Here is a 24,851-nt window from a genome sequence, read left to right as displayed (position 1 = left end):
CTGGTGAAGTTTGCACCCTGGCTTCTTTCGTCGTCCCAGCATTGCTCTGTGCCAGGCTGCAGTACTTTTAGTACTGTGCTCGGTGTCCGAGAGGCAGTGGAGTAGAGTAATGCAAGCTGCCTGAAGGGATACATGCTGTCCTTAGACCAGGCTAAAGCTTTCAACCAGGTAAACCATGAGTGTCTTCTGAGGTATGGCCTACCTGGGGAGTTTGTGAATTGGCTTCAGACCTTGTATGCTGGGACAGAGACTTTCTCATCACTATCTTTGTGTCCGCAAGAGGGGAGGCAGAGTGGGTCATATCTGAAGTGGAACATTACTCAGAAGCATCTGGGTCCAAGATTAATAGGGATAAATGTGAAAGTCTGTGGCTGGGATGAGGAAATTCTCCCAGACACCCTTCCAGAGCCTCAAGAGTCTCTACTAAAATCCTAGGCATTGAATTTTAATGAAAAACTGGGAGGGTAGGCTGAAAATAGCTGCTCAGAAGGTAGGCCAGTGGAAAGTTTAATCTTTGACCCTTCAGTAAAGGGTTCACTTGGCCAAACATTACCTATTACCATTGTTAATATACTTGGGCACTGTATATATTTTACCAGAACATTCCTGGACTTGAGTATATAGCCTGTTGGGGGAATAGGGTTAATCTAATCAAGAGGGAGGTTACTTACCTACCAAGGAGACTAGTAGTGTTAGGTATAGTTACACTATGGTGTTCCTTGTGAACACCTTTGTCAAGATGAATCTGGCAAACCTCTAGCAAGAGAGGGCTGCTCTGTGGATATCCTCTTGTAGGAGATGGATTCAGCCTTTCTTCCAAGAATGGAAGAATGGAGGGCAAGTGAAAGATTTGCATGCAAGTTAGACATACAAGTTACTTGACAGTAGAGTTTTTATGACCCATTTGCAGAATCCGCTGGCCCTCAGAGACTGCACAAGTCCTCGAGTTAGGAATAAAACTTTTTAATTAAGTGAGGAACCCCCAGAAGTACTGGGATCTGGCTTGGCGTGGCATCCATGGGAGGCTGTATGTAAGGGGCAACTTGAAGTACAGGAACTCTGATGAAAGAGTTTGTCCTCGGGAGGACTGTGGCAACATGCTGGAAAGCATGGAGCCCTTCCTGCTTCATTGCCCTTTTAATACAGAGGTGTACAAACGGGTTGGTTCCTCCATCGGCTGACCTGGTCTAGCCGGCCTCTCTTATGCGGAATGGACCTATGGTTCTTTCAGAGGTCTGGGTGGTAGGAATTGGTGCACTTCTTTTCTACTCAGAAAAAAATCCTCCTGGTGATTAGGTTTGTAGCAACATCTTGGGTGACCTGGTGATGATCTGCTCTATGGAGATTGAAAGGTTGGGTGCATCCAAAGCCTCTCGCCTTTGGAGGGGTTTTTCCTTTGAGGTGCCTTGACTGAGTAGTTCTCCTTGAGAGGGGTTGGGGGTTCCTCCTGCAGGGTCTGCGGTTGCCTCACCTCACCTATTTGGAGGTGTGGCCCTGTAGATAAGTGGATGGCGGCAGCAGGGTCGAGGGAAATGAGCACTTCCATTGTGGGTACTATATGGGGAAGGGGCAGAGGAGCACTATGGGGGCATCTACTGGGGGCACTATATAGGGGAATTTATTCTGCCACATATTATGGGGGGCACTATGAGGAAGGGGTCATTGGCACATGTTATGCGAGTACTATGGGGACATTGGCTCTACTAGGGGCACTAAAAAGGGGTATTTTTTGCACTGGCACACAACGGGAGCATTTTCTGTACTGGCACACAACAGGGACAATTTTTGTACTGGTACACAACGGGGGTCATTATGGAGTCCGTTTTTTGCACTGGCACATATTATAAGGGACACTTTTTGTACTGGTGCACTTTATAAGGGGGGCATTTTTGTACTGACTCACATCGGGTGCCATTTTTCTACTGTCACACATTATAAGGAGAATTATTACTTCTGGGGGTCATTATGGTGAGCTTTACTACTTTTGGGGTCTATGGGAAACATGATAACTATAGTATGGGCACTATGGGAGCATTATTACTTCTGGGGCTCACTACTACTACTGAGTGCACTCTGGCAGAGAATTATTATTATTGGTGGGACATTGGGGAACACTCTTACTGTGGGGGGCACCTTGGCACAGTATCATCTTAGCACTACTATTTTGGGGGGGCATTATGTTTACACCTTTAGTGTCAGGGGCACTATTTGCTGGGCAAAGTTATTTTTTAGGGCACTGCTTGTCAATAATTATTGAAGGGGCACTATCTGTGTTCTACTAGTATTTTCAGGGGGACTGTTTCTGCAGTATAATTTTGGGGAGCACAGTGGGCACAGTATTGGGGATGGAAGGATGGGGTGTTCAGAAGGTGGGAGGATGCTGGAAAAGTAGAAAAACTAAGATGTCTGTCAGTCTCTGCATAGAAAGAGTAAAGAGAATATCTATATCAGAGGAGACATCACTGGATGTAAGAGGCATGAGGCAATGTATTGCCCTGTATGTTTTGTAGTGTTTTATATAATGTTAGGAGGGAAGAGGTAAGGTTAGGAATTTAGCATAGGGATGGGGGCATTTCACCTCAGGCAGCGGAAAGGCTAGGTGCACCCCAGGGATGTGTATTGGAGGGGTTTCCCTTTTCCCTTTTTCTGGGGGTGGGCTGATTTGATGCCACTATTAGAATTTTTTGTTTTGTTTTGTTTTATTGAAAATTAAAGGCAGAATAAAGGCTTATAAGTACCAAAGTTGTTGGTAGTCAAATGTTTTCTATGGTTTTGTTATAAATTTGATGTTTATGTTGATATTGTTTTTATAATTTTATGTTGTTTTGATCTTATTGGGGGTTTAGATTAGGTTGAGTGAGGGTATAAAGGGGAGGGGGGATTTTTTTTCGGGATGTGTGTGCTCCCGGGCCCAACCCTGGACTATGCAGACATGCTGCAGACATGAGGGGAGGGGTTGTGCTTGGATTTTGGGTTGTGGTGGTGGGGGCTAGTATCTGGAATATGCGGACATGAGAGGACATGAGGCGAGATACTGGCCGGGGTATGGTGGTGATTTACATTAGGATGCATTTTGTTTGTTGTGGATAAAAAAATTCATTTAGTATTTATATTTTTTTCAAAACTCTTTATTGAGTCTTAAAATTATATAGACATTCTGAACAATATTCAATGCAAAACACATGTATCGCAAGTTTACAAGTGTAAATAAAAGCGATATGTGTAACGCCATATAATAGAATGTTATTATATCCTGTTTCATCTTTTAAGAATGGCAGTCAGACCTCCCTTAACCCCTTAGTGACCAGCCTGTTTTGGGTCTTACTGATTAAGCGTTTTTCTCCCTTTTTTCATCGTCGCCTTCCAAGAGCCATCTCTTTTTAATTTTCTGTCTATATCGCTGTATGAATGGCTTGTGTTTTGCAGGACAAGTTGTAGTTTTAATGGCGCCATTTTGAGGTACACATAACTTTCTGATTAACTTTCACTTATGGACATACCTCCATTTTCACCCTGGCAGCCCTCCGGGCAAAGGCATTTTTTTTAGATCCAGTGACGTACCGGGGCTCTCCATGGGGCTGCCAGGAACCCCGGTGACGTCACCGGCTCTGATGGGCGGGCTTTAGCGCTGCCCTAGCCATTTTACTGTCTGCTCAGCTGTGCATTAAATCTTATCATGTGTGATACTGTCTTCTTAGCTGGGTATCTAATCCTTTTATGTGTAATACTGCCTGTTTGGTTGTTGTATCAAATCATATAATATATAATACTGTCTGCTTAACTATATATCTCATCCTATTATGTGTAATACTCTGCTTATTTTCTGTATCTAATCCTATCATGTGATGTTATCTGCTGAGCTGTGTATCTAATCCTGTTATGTGTAAAACTGTCTGCTGGGTTTTTGTATCTAATTATATCATGAGTGATACGGTTTGCTGGGCTTTGGTGTCTAATTCTAACCTGTGTGATACTGTCTACTGTCCCATGTATCTGATGTGTAATACTGTCTGCTGAGCTGTGTAGCATTTATCTAATTCATAGGCGTGCGCAAGCTTGTGTGTGTATATATATATATATATATATATATATAGCCTTTATGCCTCATTAGCCCAAATTATCAGCCCTTATGCCTCATTAGTCCCCATTATGCCTATCATTAGCCCCCATTATGCCTATCATTAGCCCCCATTATGCCTCTCATTAGCCCCCCATTATGCCTCTCATTAGCCCCCCATTATGCCTCTCATTAGCCCCCATATGCCTCATTAGCCTCCATTATGCCTCTCATTTGCCCCCATTATGCCTCTCATTAGCCTCAATTATGCCTCTTATTAGCCCCCATTATGCAACTTATTAGCCCCCATTATGCCTTTCATTAGCCCCCATTATGCCTCATTAGCCCCCATTATACCTTTCATTAGCCCCCATTATGCCCCCAGCAACCTAATTTTTTTATAAAATAAAAAAACACCTACCTCTCTGCTCCTAGACGCCGCCGCTCCTCGCCGCCCGCAATTTTCTTCCTCCTGATGTCAGCTCTCAGCTGTGTGCTCTGAACTGGTGCGCACAGTGTGACGTCACAAAGCTCCTCACGCTGTGCGCAGCCCTGCATAGCCGAGGACCAGGAAGCGGTAAGTACAGAGCGTTCACTGCTTCCTGGTCCTACGGTACTAATGAGCACTTTCAAAATGGAAGAGCTTCATTAGGATTCGCCATCCAGCATGCTTGATTAGGGTTTGTATCATCTGTAACATAGCCAAGACGGATCCGTCATGAACAATGAAAGTCAATTGGAGATGGATCCATTTTCTATTGTGCCGTTTGGCTCAGTTTCGTCAAGCGGACAGCAAAACGCTGCAGGCAACGTTTTGGTGCCCGCCTCCAGAGCGGAATGGAGACTGAACGGAGGCAAACTGATGCATTCTGAGCGGATCCTTATCCATTCAGAATGCATTAGGGCAAAACTGATCCGTTTTGGACCGCTTGTCAGTGACGGATCTCAGAAACGGAAAGCCAAAACACGAGTGTTGAAGTAGCCTAAGCTGTGTATCTAATCATATTATTTGTGATACTGTGTGGTGTAGCATATATCTAATTCCTTTGTGCGTGATACTGCCTGCTGAGCAGTGTATCTAATCATATCATGTGTGTTACTGTGTGGTGTATCCCAGTGGTTGCAGCCTCTGCAGAGTTTAGATAAGGCTACTTTCACATCTGCTCTTTCCCTTTCCGCTATTGATATCTGTCATAGGATCTCAATAGCGGAGAAAACGCTTCTGTTTTGTCCCCATTCATTGTCAATGGGGAAAAAAACGGACCTGAACGAAACTGAATGTTCCAGAATGCATTCCATTCCATTTGGTTGCGTCCCCATTGCGGACAGAATAACGCTGCAAACAGATGGTTGTATTATCAGTAACGGAAGCGTTTTTGCTGGACCCTGCTGGATCCAGCAAAAACACTAGTATGAAAGTAGCCTTAGCTGCGTTTTCCGTTTCCGCTATTAAGATCCGTCAAAGGATCTTAATAGTGGGGGAAAACGCTTCTGTTTTGTCCCCATTCATTGTCAATGGGGACAAAACTGAACAAAACGGAATGCACCAGAATGCATTCTGCAAGCAGCGTTTTTCTGTCTGCGATTTGATGCAGAACAAAATGGATCCGTCATGACACACAATGACACACACTATTACATGCAGCGATCTCCTCCCCAGCATGAGGAGGAGCGACCGCTATGCCATAGCTCGTCCCCATGCTGTCTAGTGGTTTGCTATGTTATTAGACACCACGCTCTGCCGCCTGCAAATTATGATTTTTAACATGTCAAAAGATTTGGATTGCCTAATAATCATGCGTTTGCTCGTTCCTAGGGCAATTGGTGGCAGTATTTCACTGCAAGATGATCGCTAACGAGCATTCATGCGAACGGTTATCCGATGAAAAATCGGGCAGTGTGAGGCTAGGTCTACACGACGACATTTGTCGCGCAACATTTTGTTGCACTAATCGCAGAATCCATTCGAGATGGATTTTTCAGCCACAGTCGCAGCATGTCGCATGTTACAGTGCGACACCATAGACTGCCATTATAAAAATTGTCACGCGGTCGCCCGACAAATGTCGTCATGTAGACCTAGCCTAATACTGGCTTTACAGAGAATGGAACAGCAAAAGCTGCATCACAGACTGAACATCGCTGGCTGGCTAAATTATATATAAAGGAAAATGATGTTAATGATACTGATGATGGGAGTGATAGTGAAGATAATAATCATCCTCATCTTCCTTTGCGTTCATGTTGATAGATCAAAAGAAAATCTGAAATATACTTCTGAACTACTGAATAAGCAGCACAGATATGCTGGTGGTTGTAGTGCTACTGTCTGACTGATGAGATCACATCCTTTGGATCTATCATGTGGGGGAGTATATGCTGGGCTCATATTTCAGGTGTATACTGCACTTGCTCATGGCTGTGAATTCGTCACTGTGGACACCTTTGATTATCATGTGGGTGTTTAATTCCTGGATATGCTGGATATAATGTGAGATGAGCAGGTCAATAATGTGATAGATTTAATGACCTGTGACTGATTGTATCATATGAAGCTCTGCAGATGTAATGAATCTAAGTGCAAATTCCAGGGTCACTGACCAAGGACCATCAGGTGTATACACCCAGGACCACCACTCACCAGCAGTGTATACCTAGGACTACACTCACAGGTGTATATAAGCCAGGACTAACACTCACCAGCAGTGTACACTTAGGACTACAGTCACAGGTGTATACATCCAGGACTACCACTTACCAGCAGTGTATACCTAGGACTACAGTCACAGGTGTATATAAGCCAGGACTAGCACTCACCAGCAGTGTATACCTAGGACTACACTCACAGGTGTATATAAGCCAGGACTAACACTCACCAGCAGTGTATACCTAGGACTACACTCACAGGTGTATATAAGCCAGGACTACCACTCACCAGCAGTGTACACCTAGGACTACAGTCACAGGTGTATACACCCAGGACTACCACTTACCAGCAGTGTATACCTAGGACTACACTCACAGGTGTATATAAGTCAGGACTAACACTCACCAGCAGTGTACACCTAGGACTACACTCACAGGTGTATATAAGCCAGGACTAACACTCACCAGCAGTGTATACCTAGGACTACAGTCACAGGTCTATATAAGCCAGGACTAACACTCACCAGCAGTGTATACCTAGGACTACACTCACAGGTGTATATAAGCCAGGACTAACACTCACCAGCAGTGTATACCTAGGACTACACTCACAGGTGTATATAAGCCAGGACTAACACTCACCAGCAGTGTACACCTAGGACTACAGTCACAGGTGTATACACCCAGGACTACCACTTACCAGCAGTGTATACCTAGGACTACACTCACAGGTGTATATAAGTCAGGACTAACACTCACCAGCAGTGTACACCTAGGACTACAGTCACAGGTGTATATAAGCCAGGACTAACACTCACTAGCAGTGTATACCTAGGACTACACTCATAGGTGTATATAAGCCAGGACTAACACTCACCAGCAGTGTATACCTAGGACTACACTCACAGGTGTATATAAGCCAGGACTAACACTCACCAGCAGTGTACACCTAGGACTACAGTCACAGGTGTATACACCTAGGACTACCACTTACCAGCAGTGTATACCTAGGACTACACTCACAGGTGTATATAAGTCAGGACTAACACTCCCCAGCAGTGTACACCTAGGACTACAGTCACAGGTGTATATAAGCCAGGACTAACACTCACTAGCAGTGTATACCTAGGACTACACTCATAGGTGTATATAAGCAAGGACTAACACTCACCAGCAGTGTATACCTAGGACTACACTCACAGGTGTATATAAGCCAGGACTAACACTCACCAGCAGTGTACACCTAGGACTACAGTCACAGGTGTATATAAGCCAGGACTAACACTCACTAGCAGTGTATACCTAGGACTACACTCACAGGTGTATATAAGCCAGAACTAATACTCACCAGCAGTGTATACCTAGGACTACACTCACAGGTGTATATAAGTCAGGACTAACACTCACCAGCAGTGTACACCTAGGACTACACTCACAGGTGTATATAAGCCAGGACTAACACTCACTAGCAGTGTATACATAGGACTACACTCACAGGTGTATATAAGCCAGGACTAATACTCACCAGCAGTGTACACCTAGGACTACAGTCACAGGTGTAGCTAGACAGGACTATCACTCACAAGGCATATATACATATTACTACCACTCACCAGGTGTATAAATCAAGGACTAATACTTACCAGGTGTGTACCCCCAGGGCTCATAGTATGATGGGAAGACTCCCAGGTGACAACCTCGTACAAATTCCTCATAGTCTAGTGGAAGGAGTGGGCTTGTGGAGGACAGGAACTCCGGGTGCAGGATCACCTGTGAGACATAACTAGATTCACTGTAGTGGACCCCACCATGGAGCCTCATCATTCCACATAGGCCACATGATCATGAATCTTTATAATCCAAGACCCCAACAGGCAAGTTTTAGGGTTATGTTAGGACAAGTAACCAACCTTCACTCTGTCCGTCCGGCTGTTGAAGAGACCGATGCGCCGGACTGTGTTTAGAATGGGATCTGCGGAGTCGTCCACCATGTTGTGTGTGGTTACTGGAGGAAGTGACTGGCGCTGAAATTAAAGTAAAATTACGCTGATTTAAAGCGATACAGTCTGGGTCAGGCTCATCAGCTAAGCTGTGTCCTAAATGGTATCCAAAAGCCAGCCTGCCATATATATTATGTCCCAATGGTCAAAGGTCACCATAGATATGGAGATGGTTATATCTATACAGATCAGAAGGCGAGCTTCACTGCTTGGTTAGCTATTGTATTACGTTGCTACATTGGTACTGCTTGGCTCTGTTAGGGCCCATTCAGACGGCCATATGAACGGGTCCGCATTCATTCTGCAATATGCGGAACAGGTGCGGACCCATTCATTTCAATGAAGCCGCAAAAGTTGCGGACAGCACACCATGTGCTGTCCGCATCCGAGGTTCCGTTCTGCGGCTTCGCGGAAAGGATAGTGTGTCCGCGGACACGAATAGGCATTTTCTAATATGGTTGCAGCCATATTAGAGATCCGCAATACACTGCGGCTGTCTGAATGAGGCCTTATTTTGTCCCCATATAGCGCTGTTAGGTGAGTACTTTATGGAACTGTTTGATAGGCACTGTCTGGCTCTTTTTTACGTGTACTGTATGGCACATATATATTGTTTAGCACTATTATATAGATACTGTGAAACCATTTAAGGTGCAGTACAGCATTGTTACTTGAACACTGTAAGGAGCTATTACATAGAAACTGAATGGCTCTTCTTTATGGGAAACATACGGTGGTGTTATTGGCCATTATTTGCTTTATCTGCACTGTATGGTAGTGATATATATACACCTATTCATGAGCACTATGTGGATACTGTATATGCAGTACCCCAGAATAGGGTATTTGCAAAATTGTTTCTTTTTATGTAATGTTATTTGATGCATTGGATCGTACACATACAGTATATGGTCTCATTGATCAAACTAGTGTAAAGTAGCACTGGCTTAGCTTCCTATAGCAACCAATCAGATTCCACCTTTCATTGTTGACAGCCCCTTTGGAAAATGAAAGGTGGAATCTGATTTGTTGCTATGGGCAACGAAGCCAGTTCTATTTTACACCAGTTTGATAAATCATCCCAATAGTTCTGTATGGATAAGTCAGAGTTAACTATCCTAATTCTGCCCTGGAGGCTAGGAGATGGATTTAGGTCCGCCCCTAGTTTAGTGTCGGTTTAGTGTTAAAGGGAGTCTGTCACCACAATTTGCCCTTATAGACCACTTACATAGCACTGTAGCATAACTATAGATCAGTCAAATGGTACCTTTGTCTTTTTGTTTAGATGTTCACCAGGGGCAAAAACAGAGTTTTATTCATATGTAAATGAGGGCTCGCAAGTGCCCAGGGGCGGCGTTCGGGCGGTAAGTGCCCAGGCCGCTCTTCCTTCTTCTCACATAACCCCTGCCCAGCCTGTTGTTTGGCCCGCCCTGTAAGCCTCTTATGTCATCCAGTGTACTGGCCGATATCCCGCCGGCGCATGCGCACTGTAATGATAGTGGGCACAGAAGGGATACTGAATGCCCACCATGGTGACATTGAGCATCATGGTAAGGGTATTTTAATTCATAGTTCTCTCATTTTCCCGCCTTTTGTATTTCTAATAAATGTTCATTTTACATTTTCTGAGGTGATTGTAACCCTGCGTTTTGATTGGTACCTGGTTGCCTACCTGTTGCTGAGGTACCTGTTTCTGCCCGTTTCCTGATTGGTGTTTAAGATGGCTTGGGCGGGAAATTTGAATATTTAAGAAGGGTCGCAGCAGGTCCGGAGCTTGTCCGCCGCGGAGCCTGGAAGAAGAGGACGTCGTCGTCTGAAGCCCTAGGAGGTGCCGGCGTAGCTGCAAAAGAGCTATTTGGCTTCGCCGTCACTACTAGGCAGAATTCGGAGAAGCGGCAGCGAAGCAGCGGCGGTGACGAAGCCGGCGTTTGAGCGGGGAAGCAGCGCTGCTGTGAAGAGGTAGCGGCGGTGTAGAATCGGCGGCGTGGGAGCGGCAGTGAAACCCGGCAAGCAGAACCGGCGTCGGAGCAGAGGGTCAGCGCTGCTGTGTGAAGGACGGCGCGGAGTTCCGGAGGTTCGTGCCGCCCTAAGGCTGTGGAGGGGAAGATTTGCTGCGCTAAGGCTGAATTGGGAAAGAATCGACGAAAGAACTTACCGGTCGAATGGAGGAGCTCCTGAAGAAGTTGATCCAGCGCGCCGAGTCAAGAGGAGGGGAGGCGTGGCTACAGCGTTGTCTGGCAGAGGGCTTGGCTGGCGAAGAGGAAGAGGCGGAGCCACGTGACGTCGCTCGGTGTGATGACGTCACGGAACATGCGACGGCGTCGGGCACGTCATCAGGAGGCGCTCCTACTAGCGCTGAAGTGAGGAGTTCAAAGAGGATGAAGAGGCCGAGGAGGGCGTATTCACCTGCAGAATCCAGAAGCCGGAAAGGTGGTAGTGTGCGCTCCTCCCCTAGGTGTGCGGTATCGCAGCCTGGGGTTTTGAGTAGAGCGCAACTGCCGGCCTCCAGTACCCCCAGCATGGACCATGGACCGGAGACTGGTGAGGAGACATGTGGGCAGAGCTTGTCTCTGCCTACCAACATGGGTAGTCAGGATAATAAGTTATTGCTTAGTTTAGCTAAGTTATTTTCAGAATGGGCTTCAGCTAGTGTGCCTGTGTCTGTAGATCAGCCTGCATCAGTGTGGAAGGATGTGCCAGCTGATGCAGGAGCTGATATTATGAGTGTTAACAAGTCAGTGAATTCATTAGCTTTAGATAGAGGTATTGGTATAAGTGAAACTTGTTTAAAGGAAGCGTTAACGTGTGACGGCTCCCCTTTAGGGTTTCATTTGTCTCAATCCGTTAAAGAAAAAATTTGGAGAAGGGAGTATATTGATATTTTATCATTGCTCCCTTCTGCCAAAGAACCTTTTAAAAGCGATAAAAAAGTAGTTGAAAAAGAGGAAGAAAGGAAAAGGTTGGCGCCAAGATCATTTAATAATTGGCTGCAAGTAGAGTTGAGCGAACACCTGGATGTTCGGGTTCGAGAAGTTCGGCCGAACATCCCGGAAATGTTCGGGTTCGGGATCCGAACCCGATCCGAACTTCGTCCCGAACCCGAACCCCATTGAAGTCAATGGGGACCCGAACTTTTCGGCACTAAAAAGGCTGTAAAACAGCCCAGGAAAGAGCTAGAGGGCTGCAAAAGGCAGCAACATGTAGGTAAATCCCCTGCAAACAAATGTGGATAGGGAAATGAATTAAATTAAAAATTAAATAAATAAAAATTAACCAAAATCAATTGGAGAGAGGTTCCATAGCAGAGAATCTGGCTTCCCGTCACCCACCACTGGAACAGTCCATTCTCAGATATTTAGGCCCCGGCACCCAGGCAGAGGAGAGAGGTCCCGTAACAGAGAATCTGTCTTCATGTCAGCAGAGAATTAGTCTGCATGTCATAGCAGAGAATGAGGCTTCACGTCAGCCACCACTGCAACAGTCCATTGGCATATATTTAGGCCCAGCACCCAGGCAGAGGAGGGAGGTCCCGTAACAGAGAATCTGTCTTCATGTCAGCAGAGAATTAGTCTGCATGTCATAGCAGAGAATGAGGCTTCACGTCAGCCACCACTGCAACAGTCCATTGGCATATATTTAGGCCCAGCACACACACAGGCAGAGGAGAGAGGTCCCGTAACAGAGAATCTGGCTTCATGTCAGCAGAGAATCAGTCTGCATGTCATAGCAGAGAATGAGGCTTCACGTCAGCCACCACTGCAACAGTCCATTGGCATATATTTAGGCCCAGCACACACACAGGCAGAGGAGAGAGGTCCCGTAACAGAGGATCTGGCTTCATGTCAGCAGAGAATCAGTCTGCATGTCATAGCAGAGAATCAGGCTTCACGTCAGCCACCACTGCAACAGTCCATTGTCATAAATTTAGGCCCAGCACCCAGGCAGAGGAGAGAGGTCCCGTAACAGACAATCTGGCTTCATGTCAGCAGAGAATTAGTCTGCATGTCATAGCAGAGAATGAGGCTTCACGTCAGCCACCACTGCAACAGTCCATTGGCATATATTTAGGCCTAGCACACAGGCAGAGGAGAGAGGTCCCGTAACAGACAATCTGGCTTCATGTCAGCAGAGAATTAGTCTGCATGTCATAGCAGAGAATGAGGCTTCACGTCACCCACCACTGCAACAGTCCATTGGCATATATTTAGGCCCAGCACCCAGGCAGAGGAGGGAGGTCCCGTAACAGAGAATCTGTCTTCATGTCAGCAGAGAATTAGTCTGCATGTCATAGCAGAGAATGAGGCTTCACGTCACCCACCACTGCAACAGTCCATTGGCATATATTTAGGCCTAGCACACAGGCAGAGCAGAGAGGTCCCGTAACAGACAATCTGGCTTCATGACAGCAGAGAATCAGTCTGCATGTCATAGCAGAGAATGAGGCTTCACGTCACCCACCACTGCAACAGTCCATTGGCATATATTTAGGCCTAGCACACAGGCAGAGCAGAGAGGTCCCGTAACAGACGATCTGGCTTCATGTCAGCAGAGAATCAGTCTGCATGTCATAGCAGAGAATGAGGCTTCACGTCAGCCACCACTGCAACAGTCCATTGGCATATATTTAGGCCCAGCACCCAGGCAGAGGAGGGAGGTCCCGTAACAGAGAATCTGTCTTCATGTCAGCAGAGAATTAGTCTGCATGTCATAGCAGAGAATGAGGCTTCACGTCAGCCACCACTGCAACAGTCCATTGGCATATATTTAGGCCCAGCACACACACAGGCAGAGGAGAGAGGTCCCGTAACAGAGAATCTGTCTTCATGTCAGCAGAGAATTAGTCTGCATGTCATAGCAGAGAATCAGGCTTCACGTCACCCACCACTGCAACAGTCCATTGGCATATATTTAGGCCCAGCACCCAGGCAGAGGAGGGAGGTCCCGTAACAGAGAATCTGTCTTCATGTCAGCAGAGAATTAGTCTGCATGTCATAGCAGAGAATGAGGCTTCACGTCAGCCACCACTGCAACAGTCCATTGGCATATATTTAGGCCCAGCACACACACAGGCAGAGGAGAGAGGTCCCGTAACAGAGAATCTGTCTTCATGTCAGCAGAGAATTAGTCTGCATGTCATAGCAGAGAATGAGGCTTCACGTCAGCCACCACTGCAACAGTCCATTGGCATATATTTAGGCCCAGCACACACACAGGCAGAGGAGAGAGGTCCCGTAACAGACAATCTGGCTTCATGTCAGCAGAGAATTAGTCTGCATGTCATAGCAGAGAATGAGGCTTCACGTCACCCACCACTGCAACAGTCCATTGGCATATATTTAGGCCCAGCACCCAGGCAGAGGAGGGAGGTCCCGTAACAGAGAATCTGTCTTCATGTCAGCAGAGAATTAGTCTGCATGTCATAGCAGAGAATGAGGCTTCACGTCAGCCACCACTGCAACAGTCCATTGGCATATATTTAGGCCCAGCACACACACAGGCAGAGGAGAGAGGTCCCGTAACAGAGGATCTGGCTTCATGTCAGCAGAGAATCAGTCTGCATGTCATAGCAGAGAATCAGGCTTCACGTCAGCCACCACTGCAACAGTCCATTGGCATATATTTAGGCCTAGCACACAGGCAGAGGAGAGAGGTCCCGTAACAGACAATCTGGCTTCATGTCAGCAGAGAATCAGTCTGCATGTCATAGCAGAGAATGAGGCTTCACGTCAGCCACCACTGCAACAGTCCATTGTCATAAATTTAGGCCCAGCACCCAGGCAGAGGAGAGAGGTCCCGTAACAGACAATCTGGCTTCATGTCAGCAGAGAATTAGTCTGCATGTCATAGCAGAGAATCAGGCTTCATGTCAGCCACCACTGCAACAGTCCATTGGCATATATTTAGGCCTAGCACACAGGCAGAGGAGAGGTTCATTCAACTTTGGGTAGCATCGCAATATAATGGTAAAATGAAAATAAAAATAGGATTGAATGAGGAAGTGCCCTGGAGTCCAATAATATATGGTTATGGGGAGGTAGTTAATGTCTAATCTGGACAAGGGACGGACAGGTCCTGTGGGATCCATGCCTGGTTCATTTTTATGAACGTCAGCTTGTCCACATTGGCTGTAGACAGGCGGCTGCGTTTGTCTGTAATGACGCCCCCTGCCGTGCTGAATACACGTTCAGACAAAACGCTGGCTGCCGGGCAGGCCAGCACCTCCAAGGCATAAAAGGCTAGCTCTGGCCACGTGGACAATTTAGAGACCCAGAAGTTGAATGGGGCCGAACCATCAGTCAGTACGTGGAGGGGTGTGCACACGTACTGTTCCACCATGTTAGTGAAATGTTGCCTCCTGCTAACACGTTGCGTATCAGGTGGTGGTGCAGTTAGCTGTGGCGTGTTGACAAAAGTTTTCCACATCTCTGCCATGCTAACCCTGCCCTCAGAGGAGCTGGCCGTGACACAGCTGCCTTGGCGACCTCTTGCTCCTCCTCTGCCTTGGCCTTGGGCTTCCACTTGTTCCCCTGTGACATTTGGGAATGCTCTCAGTAGCGCGTCTACCAACGTGCGCTTGTACTCGCGCATCTTCCTATCACGCTCCAGTGCAGGAAGTAAGGTGGGCACATTGTCTTTGTAGCGTGGATCCAGCAGGGTGGCAACCCAGTAGTCCGCACAGGTTAAAATGTGGGCAACTCTGCTGTCGTTGCGCAGGCACTGCAGCATGTAGTCGCTCATGTGTGCCAGGCTGCCCAGGGATAAGGACAAGCTGTCCTCTGTGGGAGGCGTATCGTCATCGTCCTGCCTTTCCCCCCAGCCACGCACCAGTGATGGACCCGAGCTGCGTTGGGTGCCACCCCGCTGTGACCATGCTTCATCCTCATCCTCCTCCACCTCCTCCTCATCCTCGTCCTCCTCGTCCTCCAGTAGTGGGCCCTGGCTGGCCACATTTGTACCTGGCCTCTGCTGTTGCCAAAAACCTCCCTCTGAGTCACTTCGAAGAGACTGGCCTGAAAGTGCTAAAAATGACCCCTCTTCCTCCTCCTCCTCCTCCTCCTCCTGGGCCACCTCCTCTTCCATCATCGCCCTAAGTGTTTTCTCAAGGAGACATAGAAGTGGTATTGTAACGCTGATAACGGTGTCATCGCCACTGGCCATGTTGGTGGAGTACTCGAAACAGCGCAACAGGGCACACAGGTCTCGCATGGAGGCCCAGTCATTGGTGGTGAAGTGGTGCTGTTCTGTAGTGCGACTGACCCGTGCGTGCTGCAGCTGAAACTCCACTATGGCCTGCTGCTGCTCGCACAGTCTGTCCAGCATGTGCAAGGTGGAGTTCCACCTGGTGGGCACGTCGCATATGAGGCGGTGAGCGGGAAGGCCGAAGTTACGCTGTAGCGCAGACAGGCGAGCAGCAGCAGGATGTGAACGCCGGAAGCGCGAACAGACGGCCCGCACTTTATGCAGCAGCTCTGACATGTCGGGGTAGTTGTGAATGAACTTCTGCACCACCAAATTCAGCACATGCGCCAAGCATGGGATGTGCGTCAAATTGGCTAGTCCCAGAGCTGCAACGAGATTTCGCCCATTATCACACACCACCAGGCCGGGCTTGAGGCTCACCGGCAGCAACCACTCGTCGGTCTGTTGTTCTATACCCCGCCACAACTCCTGTGCGGTGTGGGGCCTGTCCCCCAAACATATGAGTTTCAGAATGGCCTGCTGACGTTTACCCCGGGCTGTGCTGAAGTTGGTGGTGAAGGTGTGTGGCTGACTGGATGAGCAGGTGGAAGAAGAGGAGGAGGAAGCCGAGAAGGAGGAGGTGGCAACAGGAGGCAAAGAATGTTGCCCTGCGATCCTTGGCGGCGGAAGGACGTGCGCCAAACAGCTCTCCGCCTGGGGCCCAGCTGCCACTACATTTACCCAGTGTGCAGTTAGGGAGATATAGCGTCCCTGGCCGTGCTTACTGGTCCACGTATCTGTGGTTAGGTGGACCTTGCCACAGATGGCGTTGCGCAGTGCACACTTGATTTTATCGGATACTTGGTTGTGCAGGGAAGGCACGGCTCTCTTGGAGAAGTAGTGCCGGCTGGGAACAACATACTGTGGGACAGCAAGCGACATGAGCTGTTTGAAGCTGTCTGTGTCCACCAGCCTAAATTACAGCATTTCATAGGCCAGTAGTTTAGAAATGCTGGCATTCAGGGCCAGGGATCGAGGGTGGCTAGGTGGGAATTTACGCTTTCTATCAAATGTTTGTGAGATGGAGAGCTGAACGCTGGCGTGTGACATGGTTGAGACGCTTGGTGACGGAGGTGGTGGTGGTGGTGTTGGTGGTACATCCCCTGTTTGCTGGGCGGCAGGTGCCAACGTTCCTCCAGAGGCGGAGGAAGAGGCCGAGGCGGCAGCAGCAGAATAGGCCGAGGCGGCAGCAGCAGAAGAGGTAGCAGGGGGAGCCTGAGTGACTTCCTTGGTTTTAAGGTGTTTACTCCACTGCAGTTCATGCTTTGCATGCAGGTGCCTGGTCATGCAGGTTGTGCTCAGGTTCAGAACGTTAATGCCTCGCTTCAGGCTCTGATGGCACAGCGTGCAAACCACTCGGGTCTTGTCGTCAGCACATTGTTTGAAGAAGTGCCATGCCAGGGAACTCCTTGAAGCTGCCTTTGGGGTGCTCGGTCCCAGATGGCGGCGGTCAGTAGCAGGCGGAGTCTCTTGGCGGCGGGTGTTCTGCTTTTGCCCACTGCTCCCTCTTTTGCTACGCTGTTGGCTCGGTCTCACCACTGCCTCTTCCTCCGAACTGTGAAAGTCAGTGGCACGACCTTCATTCCATGTGGGGTCTAGGACCTCATCGTCCCCTGCATCGTCTTCCACCCAGTCTTGATCCCTGACCTCCTGTTCAGTCTGCACACTGCAGAAAGACGCAGCAGTTGGCACCTGTGTTTCGTCATCATCAGAGACATGCTGAGGTGGTATTCCCATGTCCTCATCATCAGGAAACATAAGTGGTTGTGCGTCAGTGCATTCTATGTCTTTCACCGCTGGGGAAGGGCTAGGTGGATGCCCTTGGGAAACCCTGCCAGCGGAGTCTTCAAACAGCATAAGAGACTGCTGCATAACTTGAGGCTGAGACAGTTTCCCTGGTATGCATGGGGGTGATGTGACAGACTGATGGGGTTGGTTTTCAGGCGCCATCTGTGCGCTTTCTGCAGAAGACTGGGTGGGAGATAATGTGAACGTGCTGGATCCACTGTCGGCCACCCAATTGACTAATGCCTGTACCTGCTCAGGCCTTACCATCCTTAGAACGGCATTGGGCCCCACCATATATCGCTGTAAATTCTGGCGGCTACTGGGACCTGAGGTAGTTGGTACACTAGGACGTGTGGATGTGGCAGAACGGCCACGTCCTCTCCCAGCACCAGAGGGTCCACTAACACCACCACGACCATGTCCACGTCCGCGTCCCTTACTAGATGTTTTTCTCATTGTTATGGTTCACCACAACAACAAATATATTATTTGGCCCAATGTATTGTATTCAAATTCAGCGGGATATAAATTTGAGGCCTAGTATTTAGGCGCTGGGTGACCGGTATGGATTTAGTGACAGAATTAGACTTGGAAATGCACAGAAGCGTGTGTGTGAAGTTATTCTGAATGACCCTATGTGCACCTTCAATATGATCTACCCTTTTAGGGATAGATTTCAAATAGCTCTGATATAGCAGAAACGACTAAATTATGAAATTGCTAAATTGGGAATTGTATTTCAACCCAGAACAAAAAATGTGCTTTGACGGACACTAAATAACTTTCCCAGCCACAACAGGACAGCGGTAACGAGAGATTTAGCGGGATATAAATTTGAGGCCTAGTATTTAGGCGCTGGGTGACAGGTATGGGTTTAGTGACAGAATTAGATTTGGAAATGCACAGTAGCGGGTGTGTGAAGTTATTCTGAATGACCCTATGTGCACCTTGAATATTATATACCCTTTTAGGGATAGATTTCAAATAGCTCTGATATAGCAGAAACCACTAAATTATGAAATTGCTAAATTGGGAATTGTATTTCAACCCAGAACAAGAAATGTGCTTGAACGGACACTAAATAACTCGCCCAGCTACAGCACTAGGGACAGATTTAGCTGGATATAAATTTGAGGCCTAGTATTTAGGCGCTGGGTGACCGGTATGGATTTAGTGACAGAATTAGACTTGGAAATGCACAGAAGCGTGTGTGTGAAGTTATTCTGAATGACCCTATGTGCACCTTGAATATTATATACCCTTTTAGGGATAGATTTCAAATAGCTCTGATATAGCAGAAACCACTAAATTATGAAATTGCTAAATTGGGAATTGTATTTCAACCCAGAACAAGAAATGTGCTTGAACGGACACTAAATAACTCGCCCAGCTACAGCACTAAGGACAGATTTAGCGGGATATAAATTTGAGGCCTAGTATTTAGGCGCTGGGTGACAGGTATGGGTTTAGTGCCAGAATTAGACTTGGAAATACACAGTAGCGGGTGTGTGTGAAGTTATTCTGAATGACCCAATGTGCACCTTGAATATTATATACCCTTTTAGGGATAGATTTCAAATAGCTCTGATATAGCAGAAACCACTAAATTATGAAATTGCTAAATTGGGAATTGTATTTCAACCCAGAACAAGAAATGTGCTTGAACGGACACTAAATAACTCGCCCAGCTACAGCACTAGGGACAGATTTAGCTGGATATAAATTTGAGGCCTAGTATTTAGGCGCTGGGTGACCGCTATGGATTTAGTGACAGAATTAGACTTGGAAATGCACAGAAGCGTGTGTGTGAAGTTATTCTGAATGACCCTATGTGCACCTTGAATATTATATACCCTTTTAGGGATAGATTTCAAATAGCTCTGATATAGCAGAAACCACTAAATTATGAAATTGCTAAATTGGGAATTGTATTTCAACCCAGAACAAGAAATGTGCTTGAACGGACACTAAATAACTCGCCCAGCTACAGCACTAAGGACAGATTTAGCGGGATATAAATTTGAGGCCTAGTATTTAGGCGCTGGGTGACAGGTATGGGTTTAGTGCCAGAATTAGACTTGGAAATACACAGTAGCGGGTGTGTGTGAAGTTATTCTGAATGACCCAATGTGCACCTTGAATATTATATACCCTTTTAGGGATAGATTTCAAATAGCTCTGATATAGCAGAAACCACTAAATTATGAAATTGCTAAATTGGGAATTGTATTTCAACCCAGAACAAGAAATGTGCTTGAACGGACACTAAATAACTCGCCCAGCTACAGCACTAAGGACAGATTTAGCGGGATATAAATTTGAGGCCTAGTATTTAGGCGCTGGGTGACAGGTATGGGTTTAGTGCCAGAATTAGACTTGGAAATACACAGTAGCGGGTGTGTGTGAAGTTATTCTGAATGACCCAATGTGCACCTTGAATATTATATACCCTTTTAGGGATAGATTTCAAATAGCTCTGATATAGCAGAAACCACTAAATTATGAAATTGCTAAATTGGGAATTGTATTTCAACCCAGAACAAGAAATGTGCTTGAACGGACACTAAATAACTCGCCCAGCTACAGCACTAAGGACAGATTTAGCGGGATATAAATTTGAGGCCTAGTATTTAGGCGCTGGGTGACAGGTATGGGTTTAGTGCCAGAATTAGACTTGGAAATACACAGTAGCGGGTGTGTGTGAAGTTATTCTGAATGACCCAATGTGCACCTTGAATATTATATACCCTTTTAGGGATAGATTTCAAATAGCTCTGATATAGCAGAAACCACTAAATTATGAAATTGCTAAATTGGGAATTGTATTTCAACCCAGAACAAGAAATGTGCTTGAACGGACACTAAATAACTCGCCCAGCTACAGCACTAGGGACAGATTTAGCTGGATATAAATTTGAGGCCTAGTATTTAGGCGCTGGGTGACCGGTATGGATTTAGTGACAGAATTAGACTTGGAAATACACAGTAGCGGGTGTGTGTGAAGTTATTCTGAATGACCCAATGTGCACCTTGAATATTATATACCCTTTTAGGGATAGATTTCAAATAGCTCTGATATAGCAGAAACCACTAAATTATGAAATTGCTAAATTGGGAATTGTATTTCAACCCAGAACAAGAAATGTGCTTGAACGGACACTAAATAACTCGCCCAGCTACAGCACTAAGGACAGATTTAGCGGGATATAAATTTGAGGCCTAGTATTTAGGCGCTGGGTGACAGGTATGGGTTTAGTGCCAGAATTAGACTTGGAAATACACAGTAGCGGGTGTGTGTGAAGTTATTCTGAATGACCCAATGTGCACCTTGAATATTATATACCCTTTTAGGGATAGATTTCAAATAGCTCTGATATAGCAGAAACCACTAAATTATGAAATTGCTAAATTGGGAATTGTATTTCAACCCAGAACAAGAAATGTGCTTGAACGGACACTAAATAACTCGCCCAGCTACAGCACTAGGGACAGATTTAGCTGGATATAAATTTGAGGCCTAGTATTTAGGCGCTGCGTGACAGGTATGGGTTTAGTGACAGAATTAGACTTGGAAATACACAGTAGCGGGTGTGTGTGAAGTTATTCTGAATGACCCAATGTGCACCTTGAATATTATATACCCTTTTAGGGATAGATTTCAAATAGCTCTGATATAGCAGAAACCACTAAATTATGAAATTGCTAAATTGGGAATTGTATTTCAACCCAGAACAAGAAATGTGCTTGAACGGACACTAAATAACTCGCCCAGCTACAGCACTAGGGACAGATTTAGCTGGATATAAATTTGAGGCCTAGTATTTAGGCGCTGGGTGACCGGTATGGATTTAGTGACAGAATTAGACTGGGATATGGCCAAAAAATAAACAGACTATTGCTGGTTAAATGCACTTGGTGTGACAGCTTCACCCTGATGTAGGCTTTAGCCAAAAAACAACCACACCATTGAGGGTTAAATGCACTTGGTGACAGGCGCAGCTTGCCCCTGATTTAGTATATGGCCATAAAATGAACAGACTATTGCTGGTTAAATGCACTTGGTGTGACAGCTTCACCCTGATGTAGGCTTTAGCCAAAAAACAACCACACCATTGAGGGTTAAATGCACTTGGTGACAGGCGCAGCTTGCCCCTGATTTTGTATATGGCCAAAAAATGAACAGACTATTGCTGGTTAAATGCACTTGGTGTGACAGCTTCACCCTGATGTAGGCTTTAGCCAAAAAACAACCACACCATTGAGGGTTAAATGCACTTGGTCGCAGCTTGTGCTGGCGCACCACAAGACACAAAATGGCCGCCGATCACCCCAGAAAAATGTGACTGACAAACGGTCTGTGCAGCCTAAAAACAGTGAGCAATTGAGGATCAGCAGCTCAATGATCCACAGCTGCAGATCGATCAGTTAATCAAGTCCTTTGGAGGAGTTAATCTGCCTAATCTCGCCCTACTGTCGCAGCCGCAACCTCTCCCTACGCTAATCAGAGCAGAGTGACGGGCGGCGCTATGTGACTCCAGCTTAAATAGAGGCTGGGTCACATGGTGCTCTGGCCAATCACAGCCATGCCAATAGTAGGCATGGCTGTGATGGCCTCTTGGGGCAAGTAGTATGACGCTTGTTGATTGGCTGCTTTGCAGCCTTTCAAAAAGCGCCAAGAAAGCGTCACAAAAGCGCGAAGAAAGCGACGAACACCGAACCCGAACCCGGACTTTTACGAAAATGTCCGGGTTCGGGTCCGTGTCACGGACACCCCAAAATTCGGTACGAACCCGAACTATACAGTTCGAGTTCGCTCATCCCTAGCTGCAAGCCTTTTTTATTTATGCTTCTGTGTTTTGTGCGAAACATCCTCAGAGTTCTGTTGGCTTGTTTCAGCATATGGATTCCATTCTGGAGGCTTACCGTAATTTTGGTGGCTTCGCATGGTTTACATATGATGAGACTTTTCGTCAAAAGTTAGCGGTACATAGTAATATGAATTGGGGTTCTAAAGATGTGGGTCTTTGGCTTAGCTTGATGTTGCCGCAAAAAAGTGGTTTTCAAGCTAGGCCAATTAATTCAATGGTGTCTGGAGCTACTATTAAAAAAGGGTTTTGCTTTGCATATAATGAGTCGGCATGCAGATGGCTGAGCAATTGTAGGTATAAACACGAATGTTCTTTTTGTTCGGGTGCGCACCCTATGTTTCGGTGTTTTAAAAAATCTAACCAGTCCTTTCTGCAAAATCAATCCAATAGGGATTTTTCAAAAAGCTCAGACACCAGTGAATTGGGTAAGAATGCTTCCATGGCTAGGTTTATTTCCAGACCGTCTGAAGGCGGAGCTAATCCTTAGAGGTTTTGTGGAAGGTTTTTATGTTCCAAAATTTAATGGAAAGGGTTGTTTAGTACATGATAACTTGCCATCTGTGAATAAGCATTTGTATATTGTTGAAGCTAAGATTTTGAAGGAATTGCAGGAAGGCAGGGTAGCTGGCCCTTTTCCTTATCCACCTTTTTCGGATTTTAGGGTCTCTCCTTTGGGGATTGTTCCAAAGAAGAATCCTAATGAATTCAGATTGATCCATCATTTATCATATCGGGCTAAAGAGTCGCTGAACGATTCTTTGGATAAGGAAATAGCGTCGGTTGTGTATACTTCTTTTGATGATGCGGTTTCTTTAATACGTTCGGTAGGGAATGGGTGTTTTATGGCAAAGGCAGACATTAAGGCTGCGTTTCGTTTGTTACCAGTGGATCCGGCAGGATTTAACTCATTAGGTTTTCAGTTTAATAGTCAATTTTTCTTTGATAAATGTTTGCCGATGGGATTTTCTTGGTCATGTTTTTATTTTGAGTCGTTTTCTTCATTTCTGAATTGGGTTGTAGTTAGGGAGTTAGGTTCTGTGAATGTGTTACATTATTTAGATGATTTCCTATTTGTTGGTTCTTTTGATGAGTGTTCTAGTTTAGTAGAAGGTTTCACACAGATTTGCAGGTATTTTGGTATTCCTTTGGCACAAGAGAAATCAGTTGGTCCGTGTCAGGTTATTGAATTTTTAGGTATTATAATTGACTCGGTGAATATGGAAGTCAGGTTACCCATGGAAAAAGTGGAGAAGGCAATATCATTGATTAGGAGATTTGGGGCTGTTAAGAAAGCTCAGTTGCGTGAAATACAGAGTTTATTGGGTGTTTTAGCTTTTGCATCAAGGGTCATTCCTGTGGGTCGTGTTTTTTCTAGGAGATTGTATATGGCCACAAAAGGGTTAAAATCTCCGTATGCGCATGTTAGAATCACAAAAGTGCTCAGAGATGATTTAGCGGTGTGGGAAGAATTTTTAACAAATTTTAATGGTCGTTGTGCTTGGCAGGAGGAATTTCAGGAAGCAGGTGCAATAGGTTTATTTACAGACGCTTCAGGGTCTTGGGGTTATGGTGCATTTTTTAATGGACAGTGGTCTGCTGAGCCATGGCCGGAGTGGTGGGTTAAGCTGGGTTTAAATAAGAATTTAGTGTTATTAGAGTTGTTTCCTATAGTAGTTTCATTAGTGATTTGGGGTGAGGTTTTTAGGAATAAAAGACTATTAGTTTTTTCTGATAATAAAGGAGTGCTATTTGCGATTAATTGTTTATCATCACATTATGAAATTCCATGTCCAGAACAGGTTTGGAATCTTATCCGGAGATAATCAGCAAGTTTATTCAGGAGTCTTTAGCACCCCGCACATGGGATGGATAGTCATTGGCTTGGAAGAGGTGGTATCAATTTTGCTTAGTGAGGAATGTGTCGTGTTTTGTGTTTGATTTAGATGTATTTTTTCAATTTCTTTGTTCATTATTAGATGAGGGTTTGGGTTACTCAGTCCTACACTTGACTGTGTCAGGTGTGTCATTCTTTTATAAACTAGCTGGTTGTCAGTCATTTTCTAATCAATTCGTAGTGAAACAGTTTTTGAAAGGGGTTAAAAGATCACTTAAGAGTGTTGATTCCAGAAGACCAATCACTTTTGAGTTGCTTGGTTCTTTGGTATCAGTTTTGGAAACGTGTACATTTTCTAAATTTGAGGCAATTCTTTTTAAGGTAGCTTTTGTTATAACATTTTTTGGGGCACTTAGGAT

At 45.9% G+C, this 24,851-nt stretch overlaps 1 protein-coding gene across 2 annotated transcripts in view; it reads right to left on the bottom strand.

Moving 5' to 3' along the window:
- GYS2 (glycogen synthase 2) overlaps positions 1–24,851 on the bottom strand; it is a 111,686-nt gene that overhangs the window by 43,750 nt on the left and 43,085 nt on the right. For both annotated transcript variants that reach the window (XM_044278050.1, XM_044278051.1), the window contains exons 11-12: positions 8,614–8,727; positions 8,347–8,473 (exon numbers count right to left, since the gene is read on the bottom strand). In XM_044278050.1, the coding sequence (XP_044133985.1) occupies positions 8,347–8,473; positions 8,614–8,727 (241 nt within the window). The remainder of the gene's footprint in view (positions 1–8,346; positions 8,474–8,613; positions 8,728–24,851) is intronic.

Source organism: Bufo gargarizans, chromosome 2, assembly GCF_014858855.1.
Source record: "Bufo gargarizans isolate SCDJY-AF-19 chromosome 2, ASM1485885v1, whole genome shotgun sequence".
Lineage (NCBI taxonomy): Eukaryota > Metazoa > Chordata > Amphibia > Anura > Bufonidae > Bufo > Bufo gargarizans.
The sequence above is the reverse complement of the archived record's forward strand: the minus strand, read 5'-3'. Positions and strand labels throughout refer to the sequence as shown.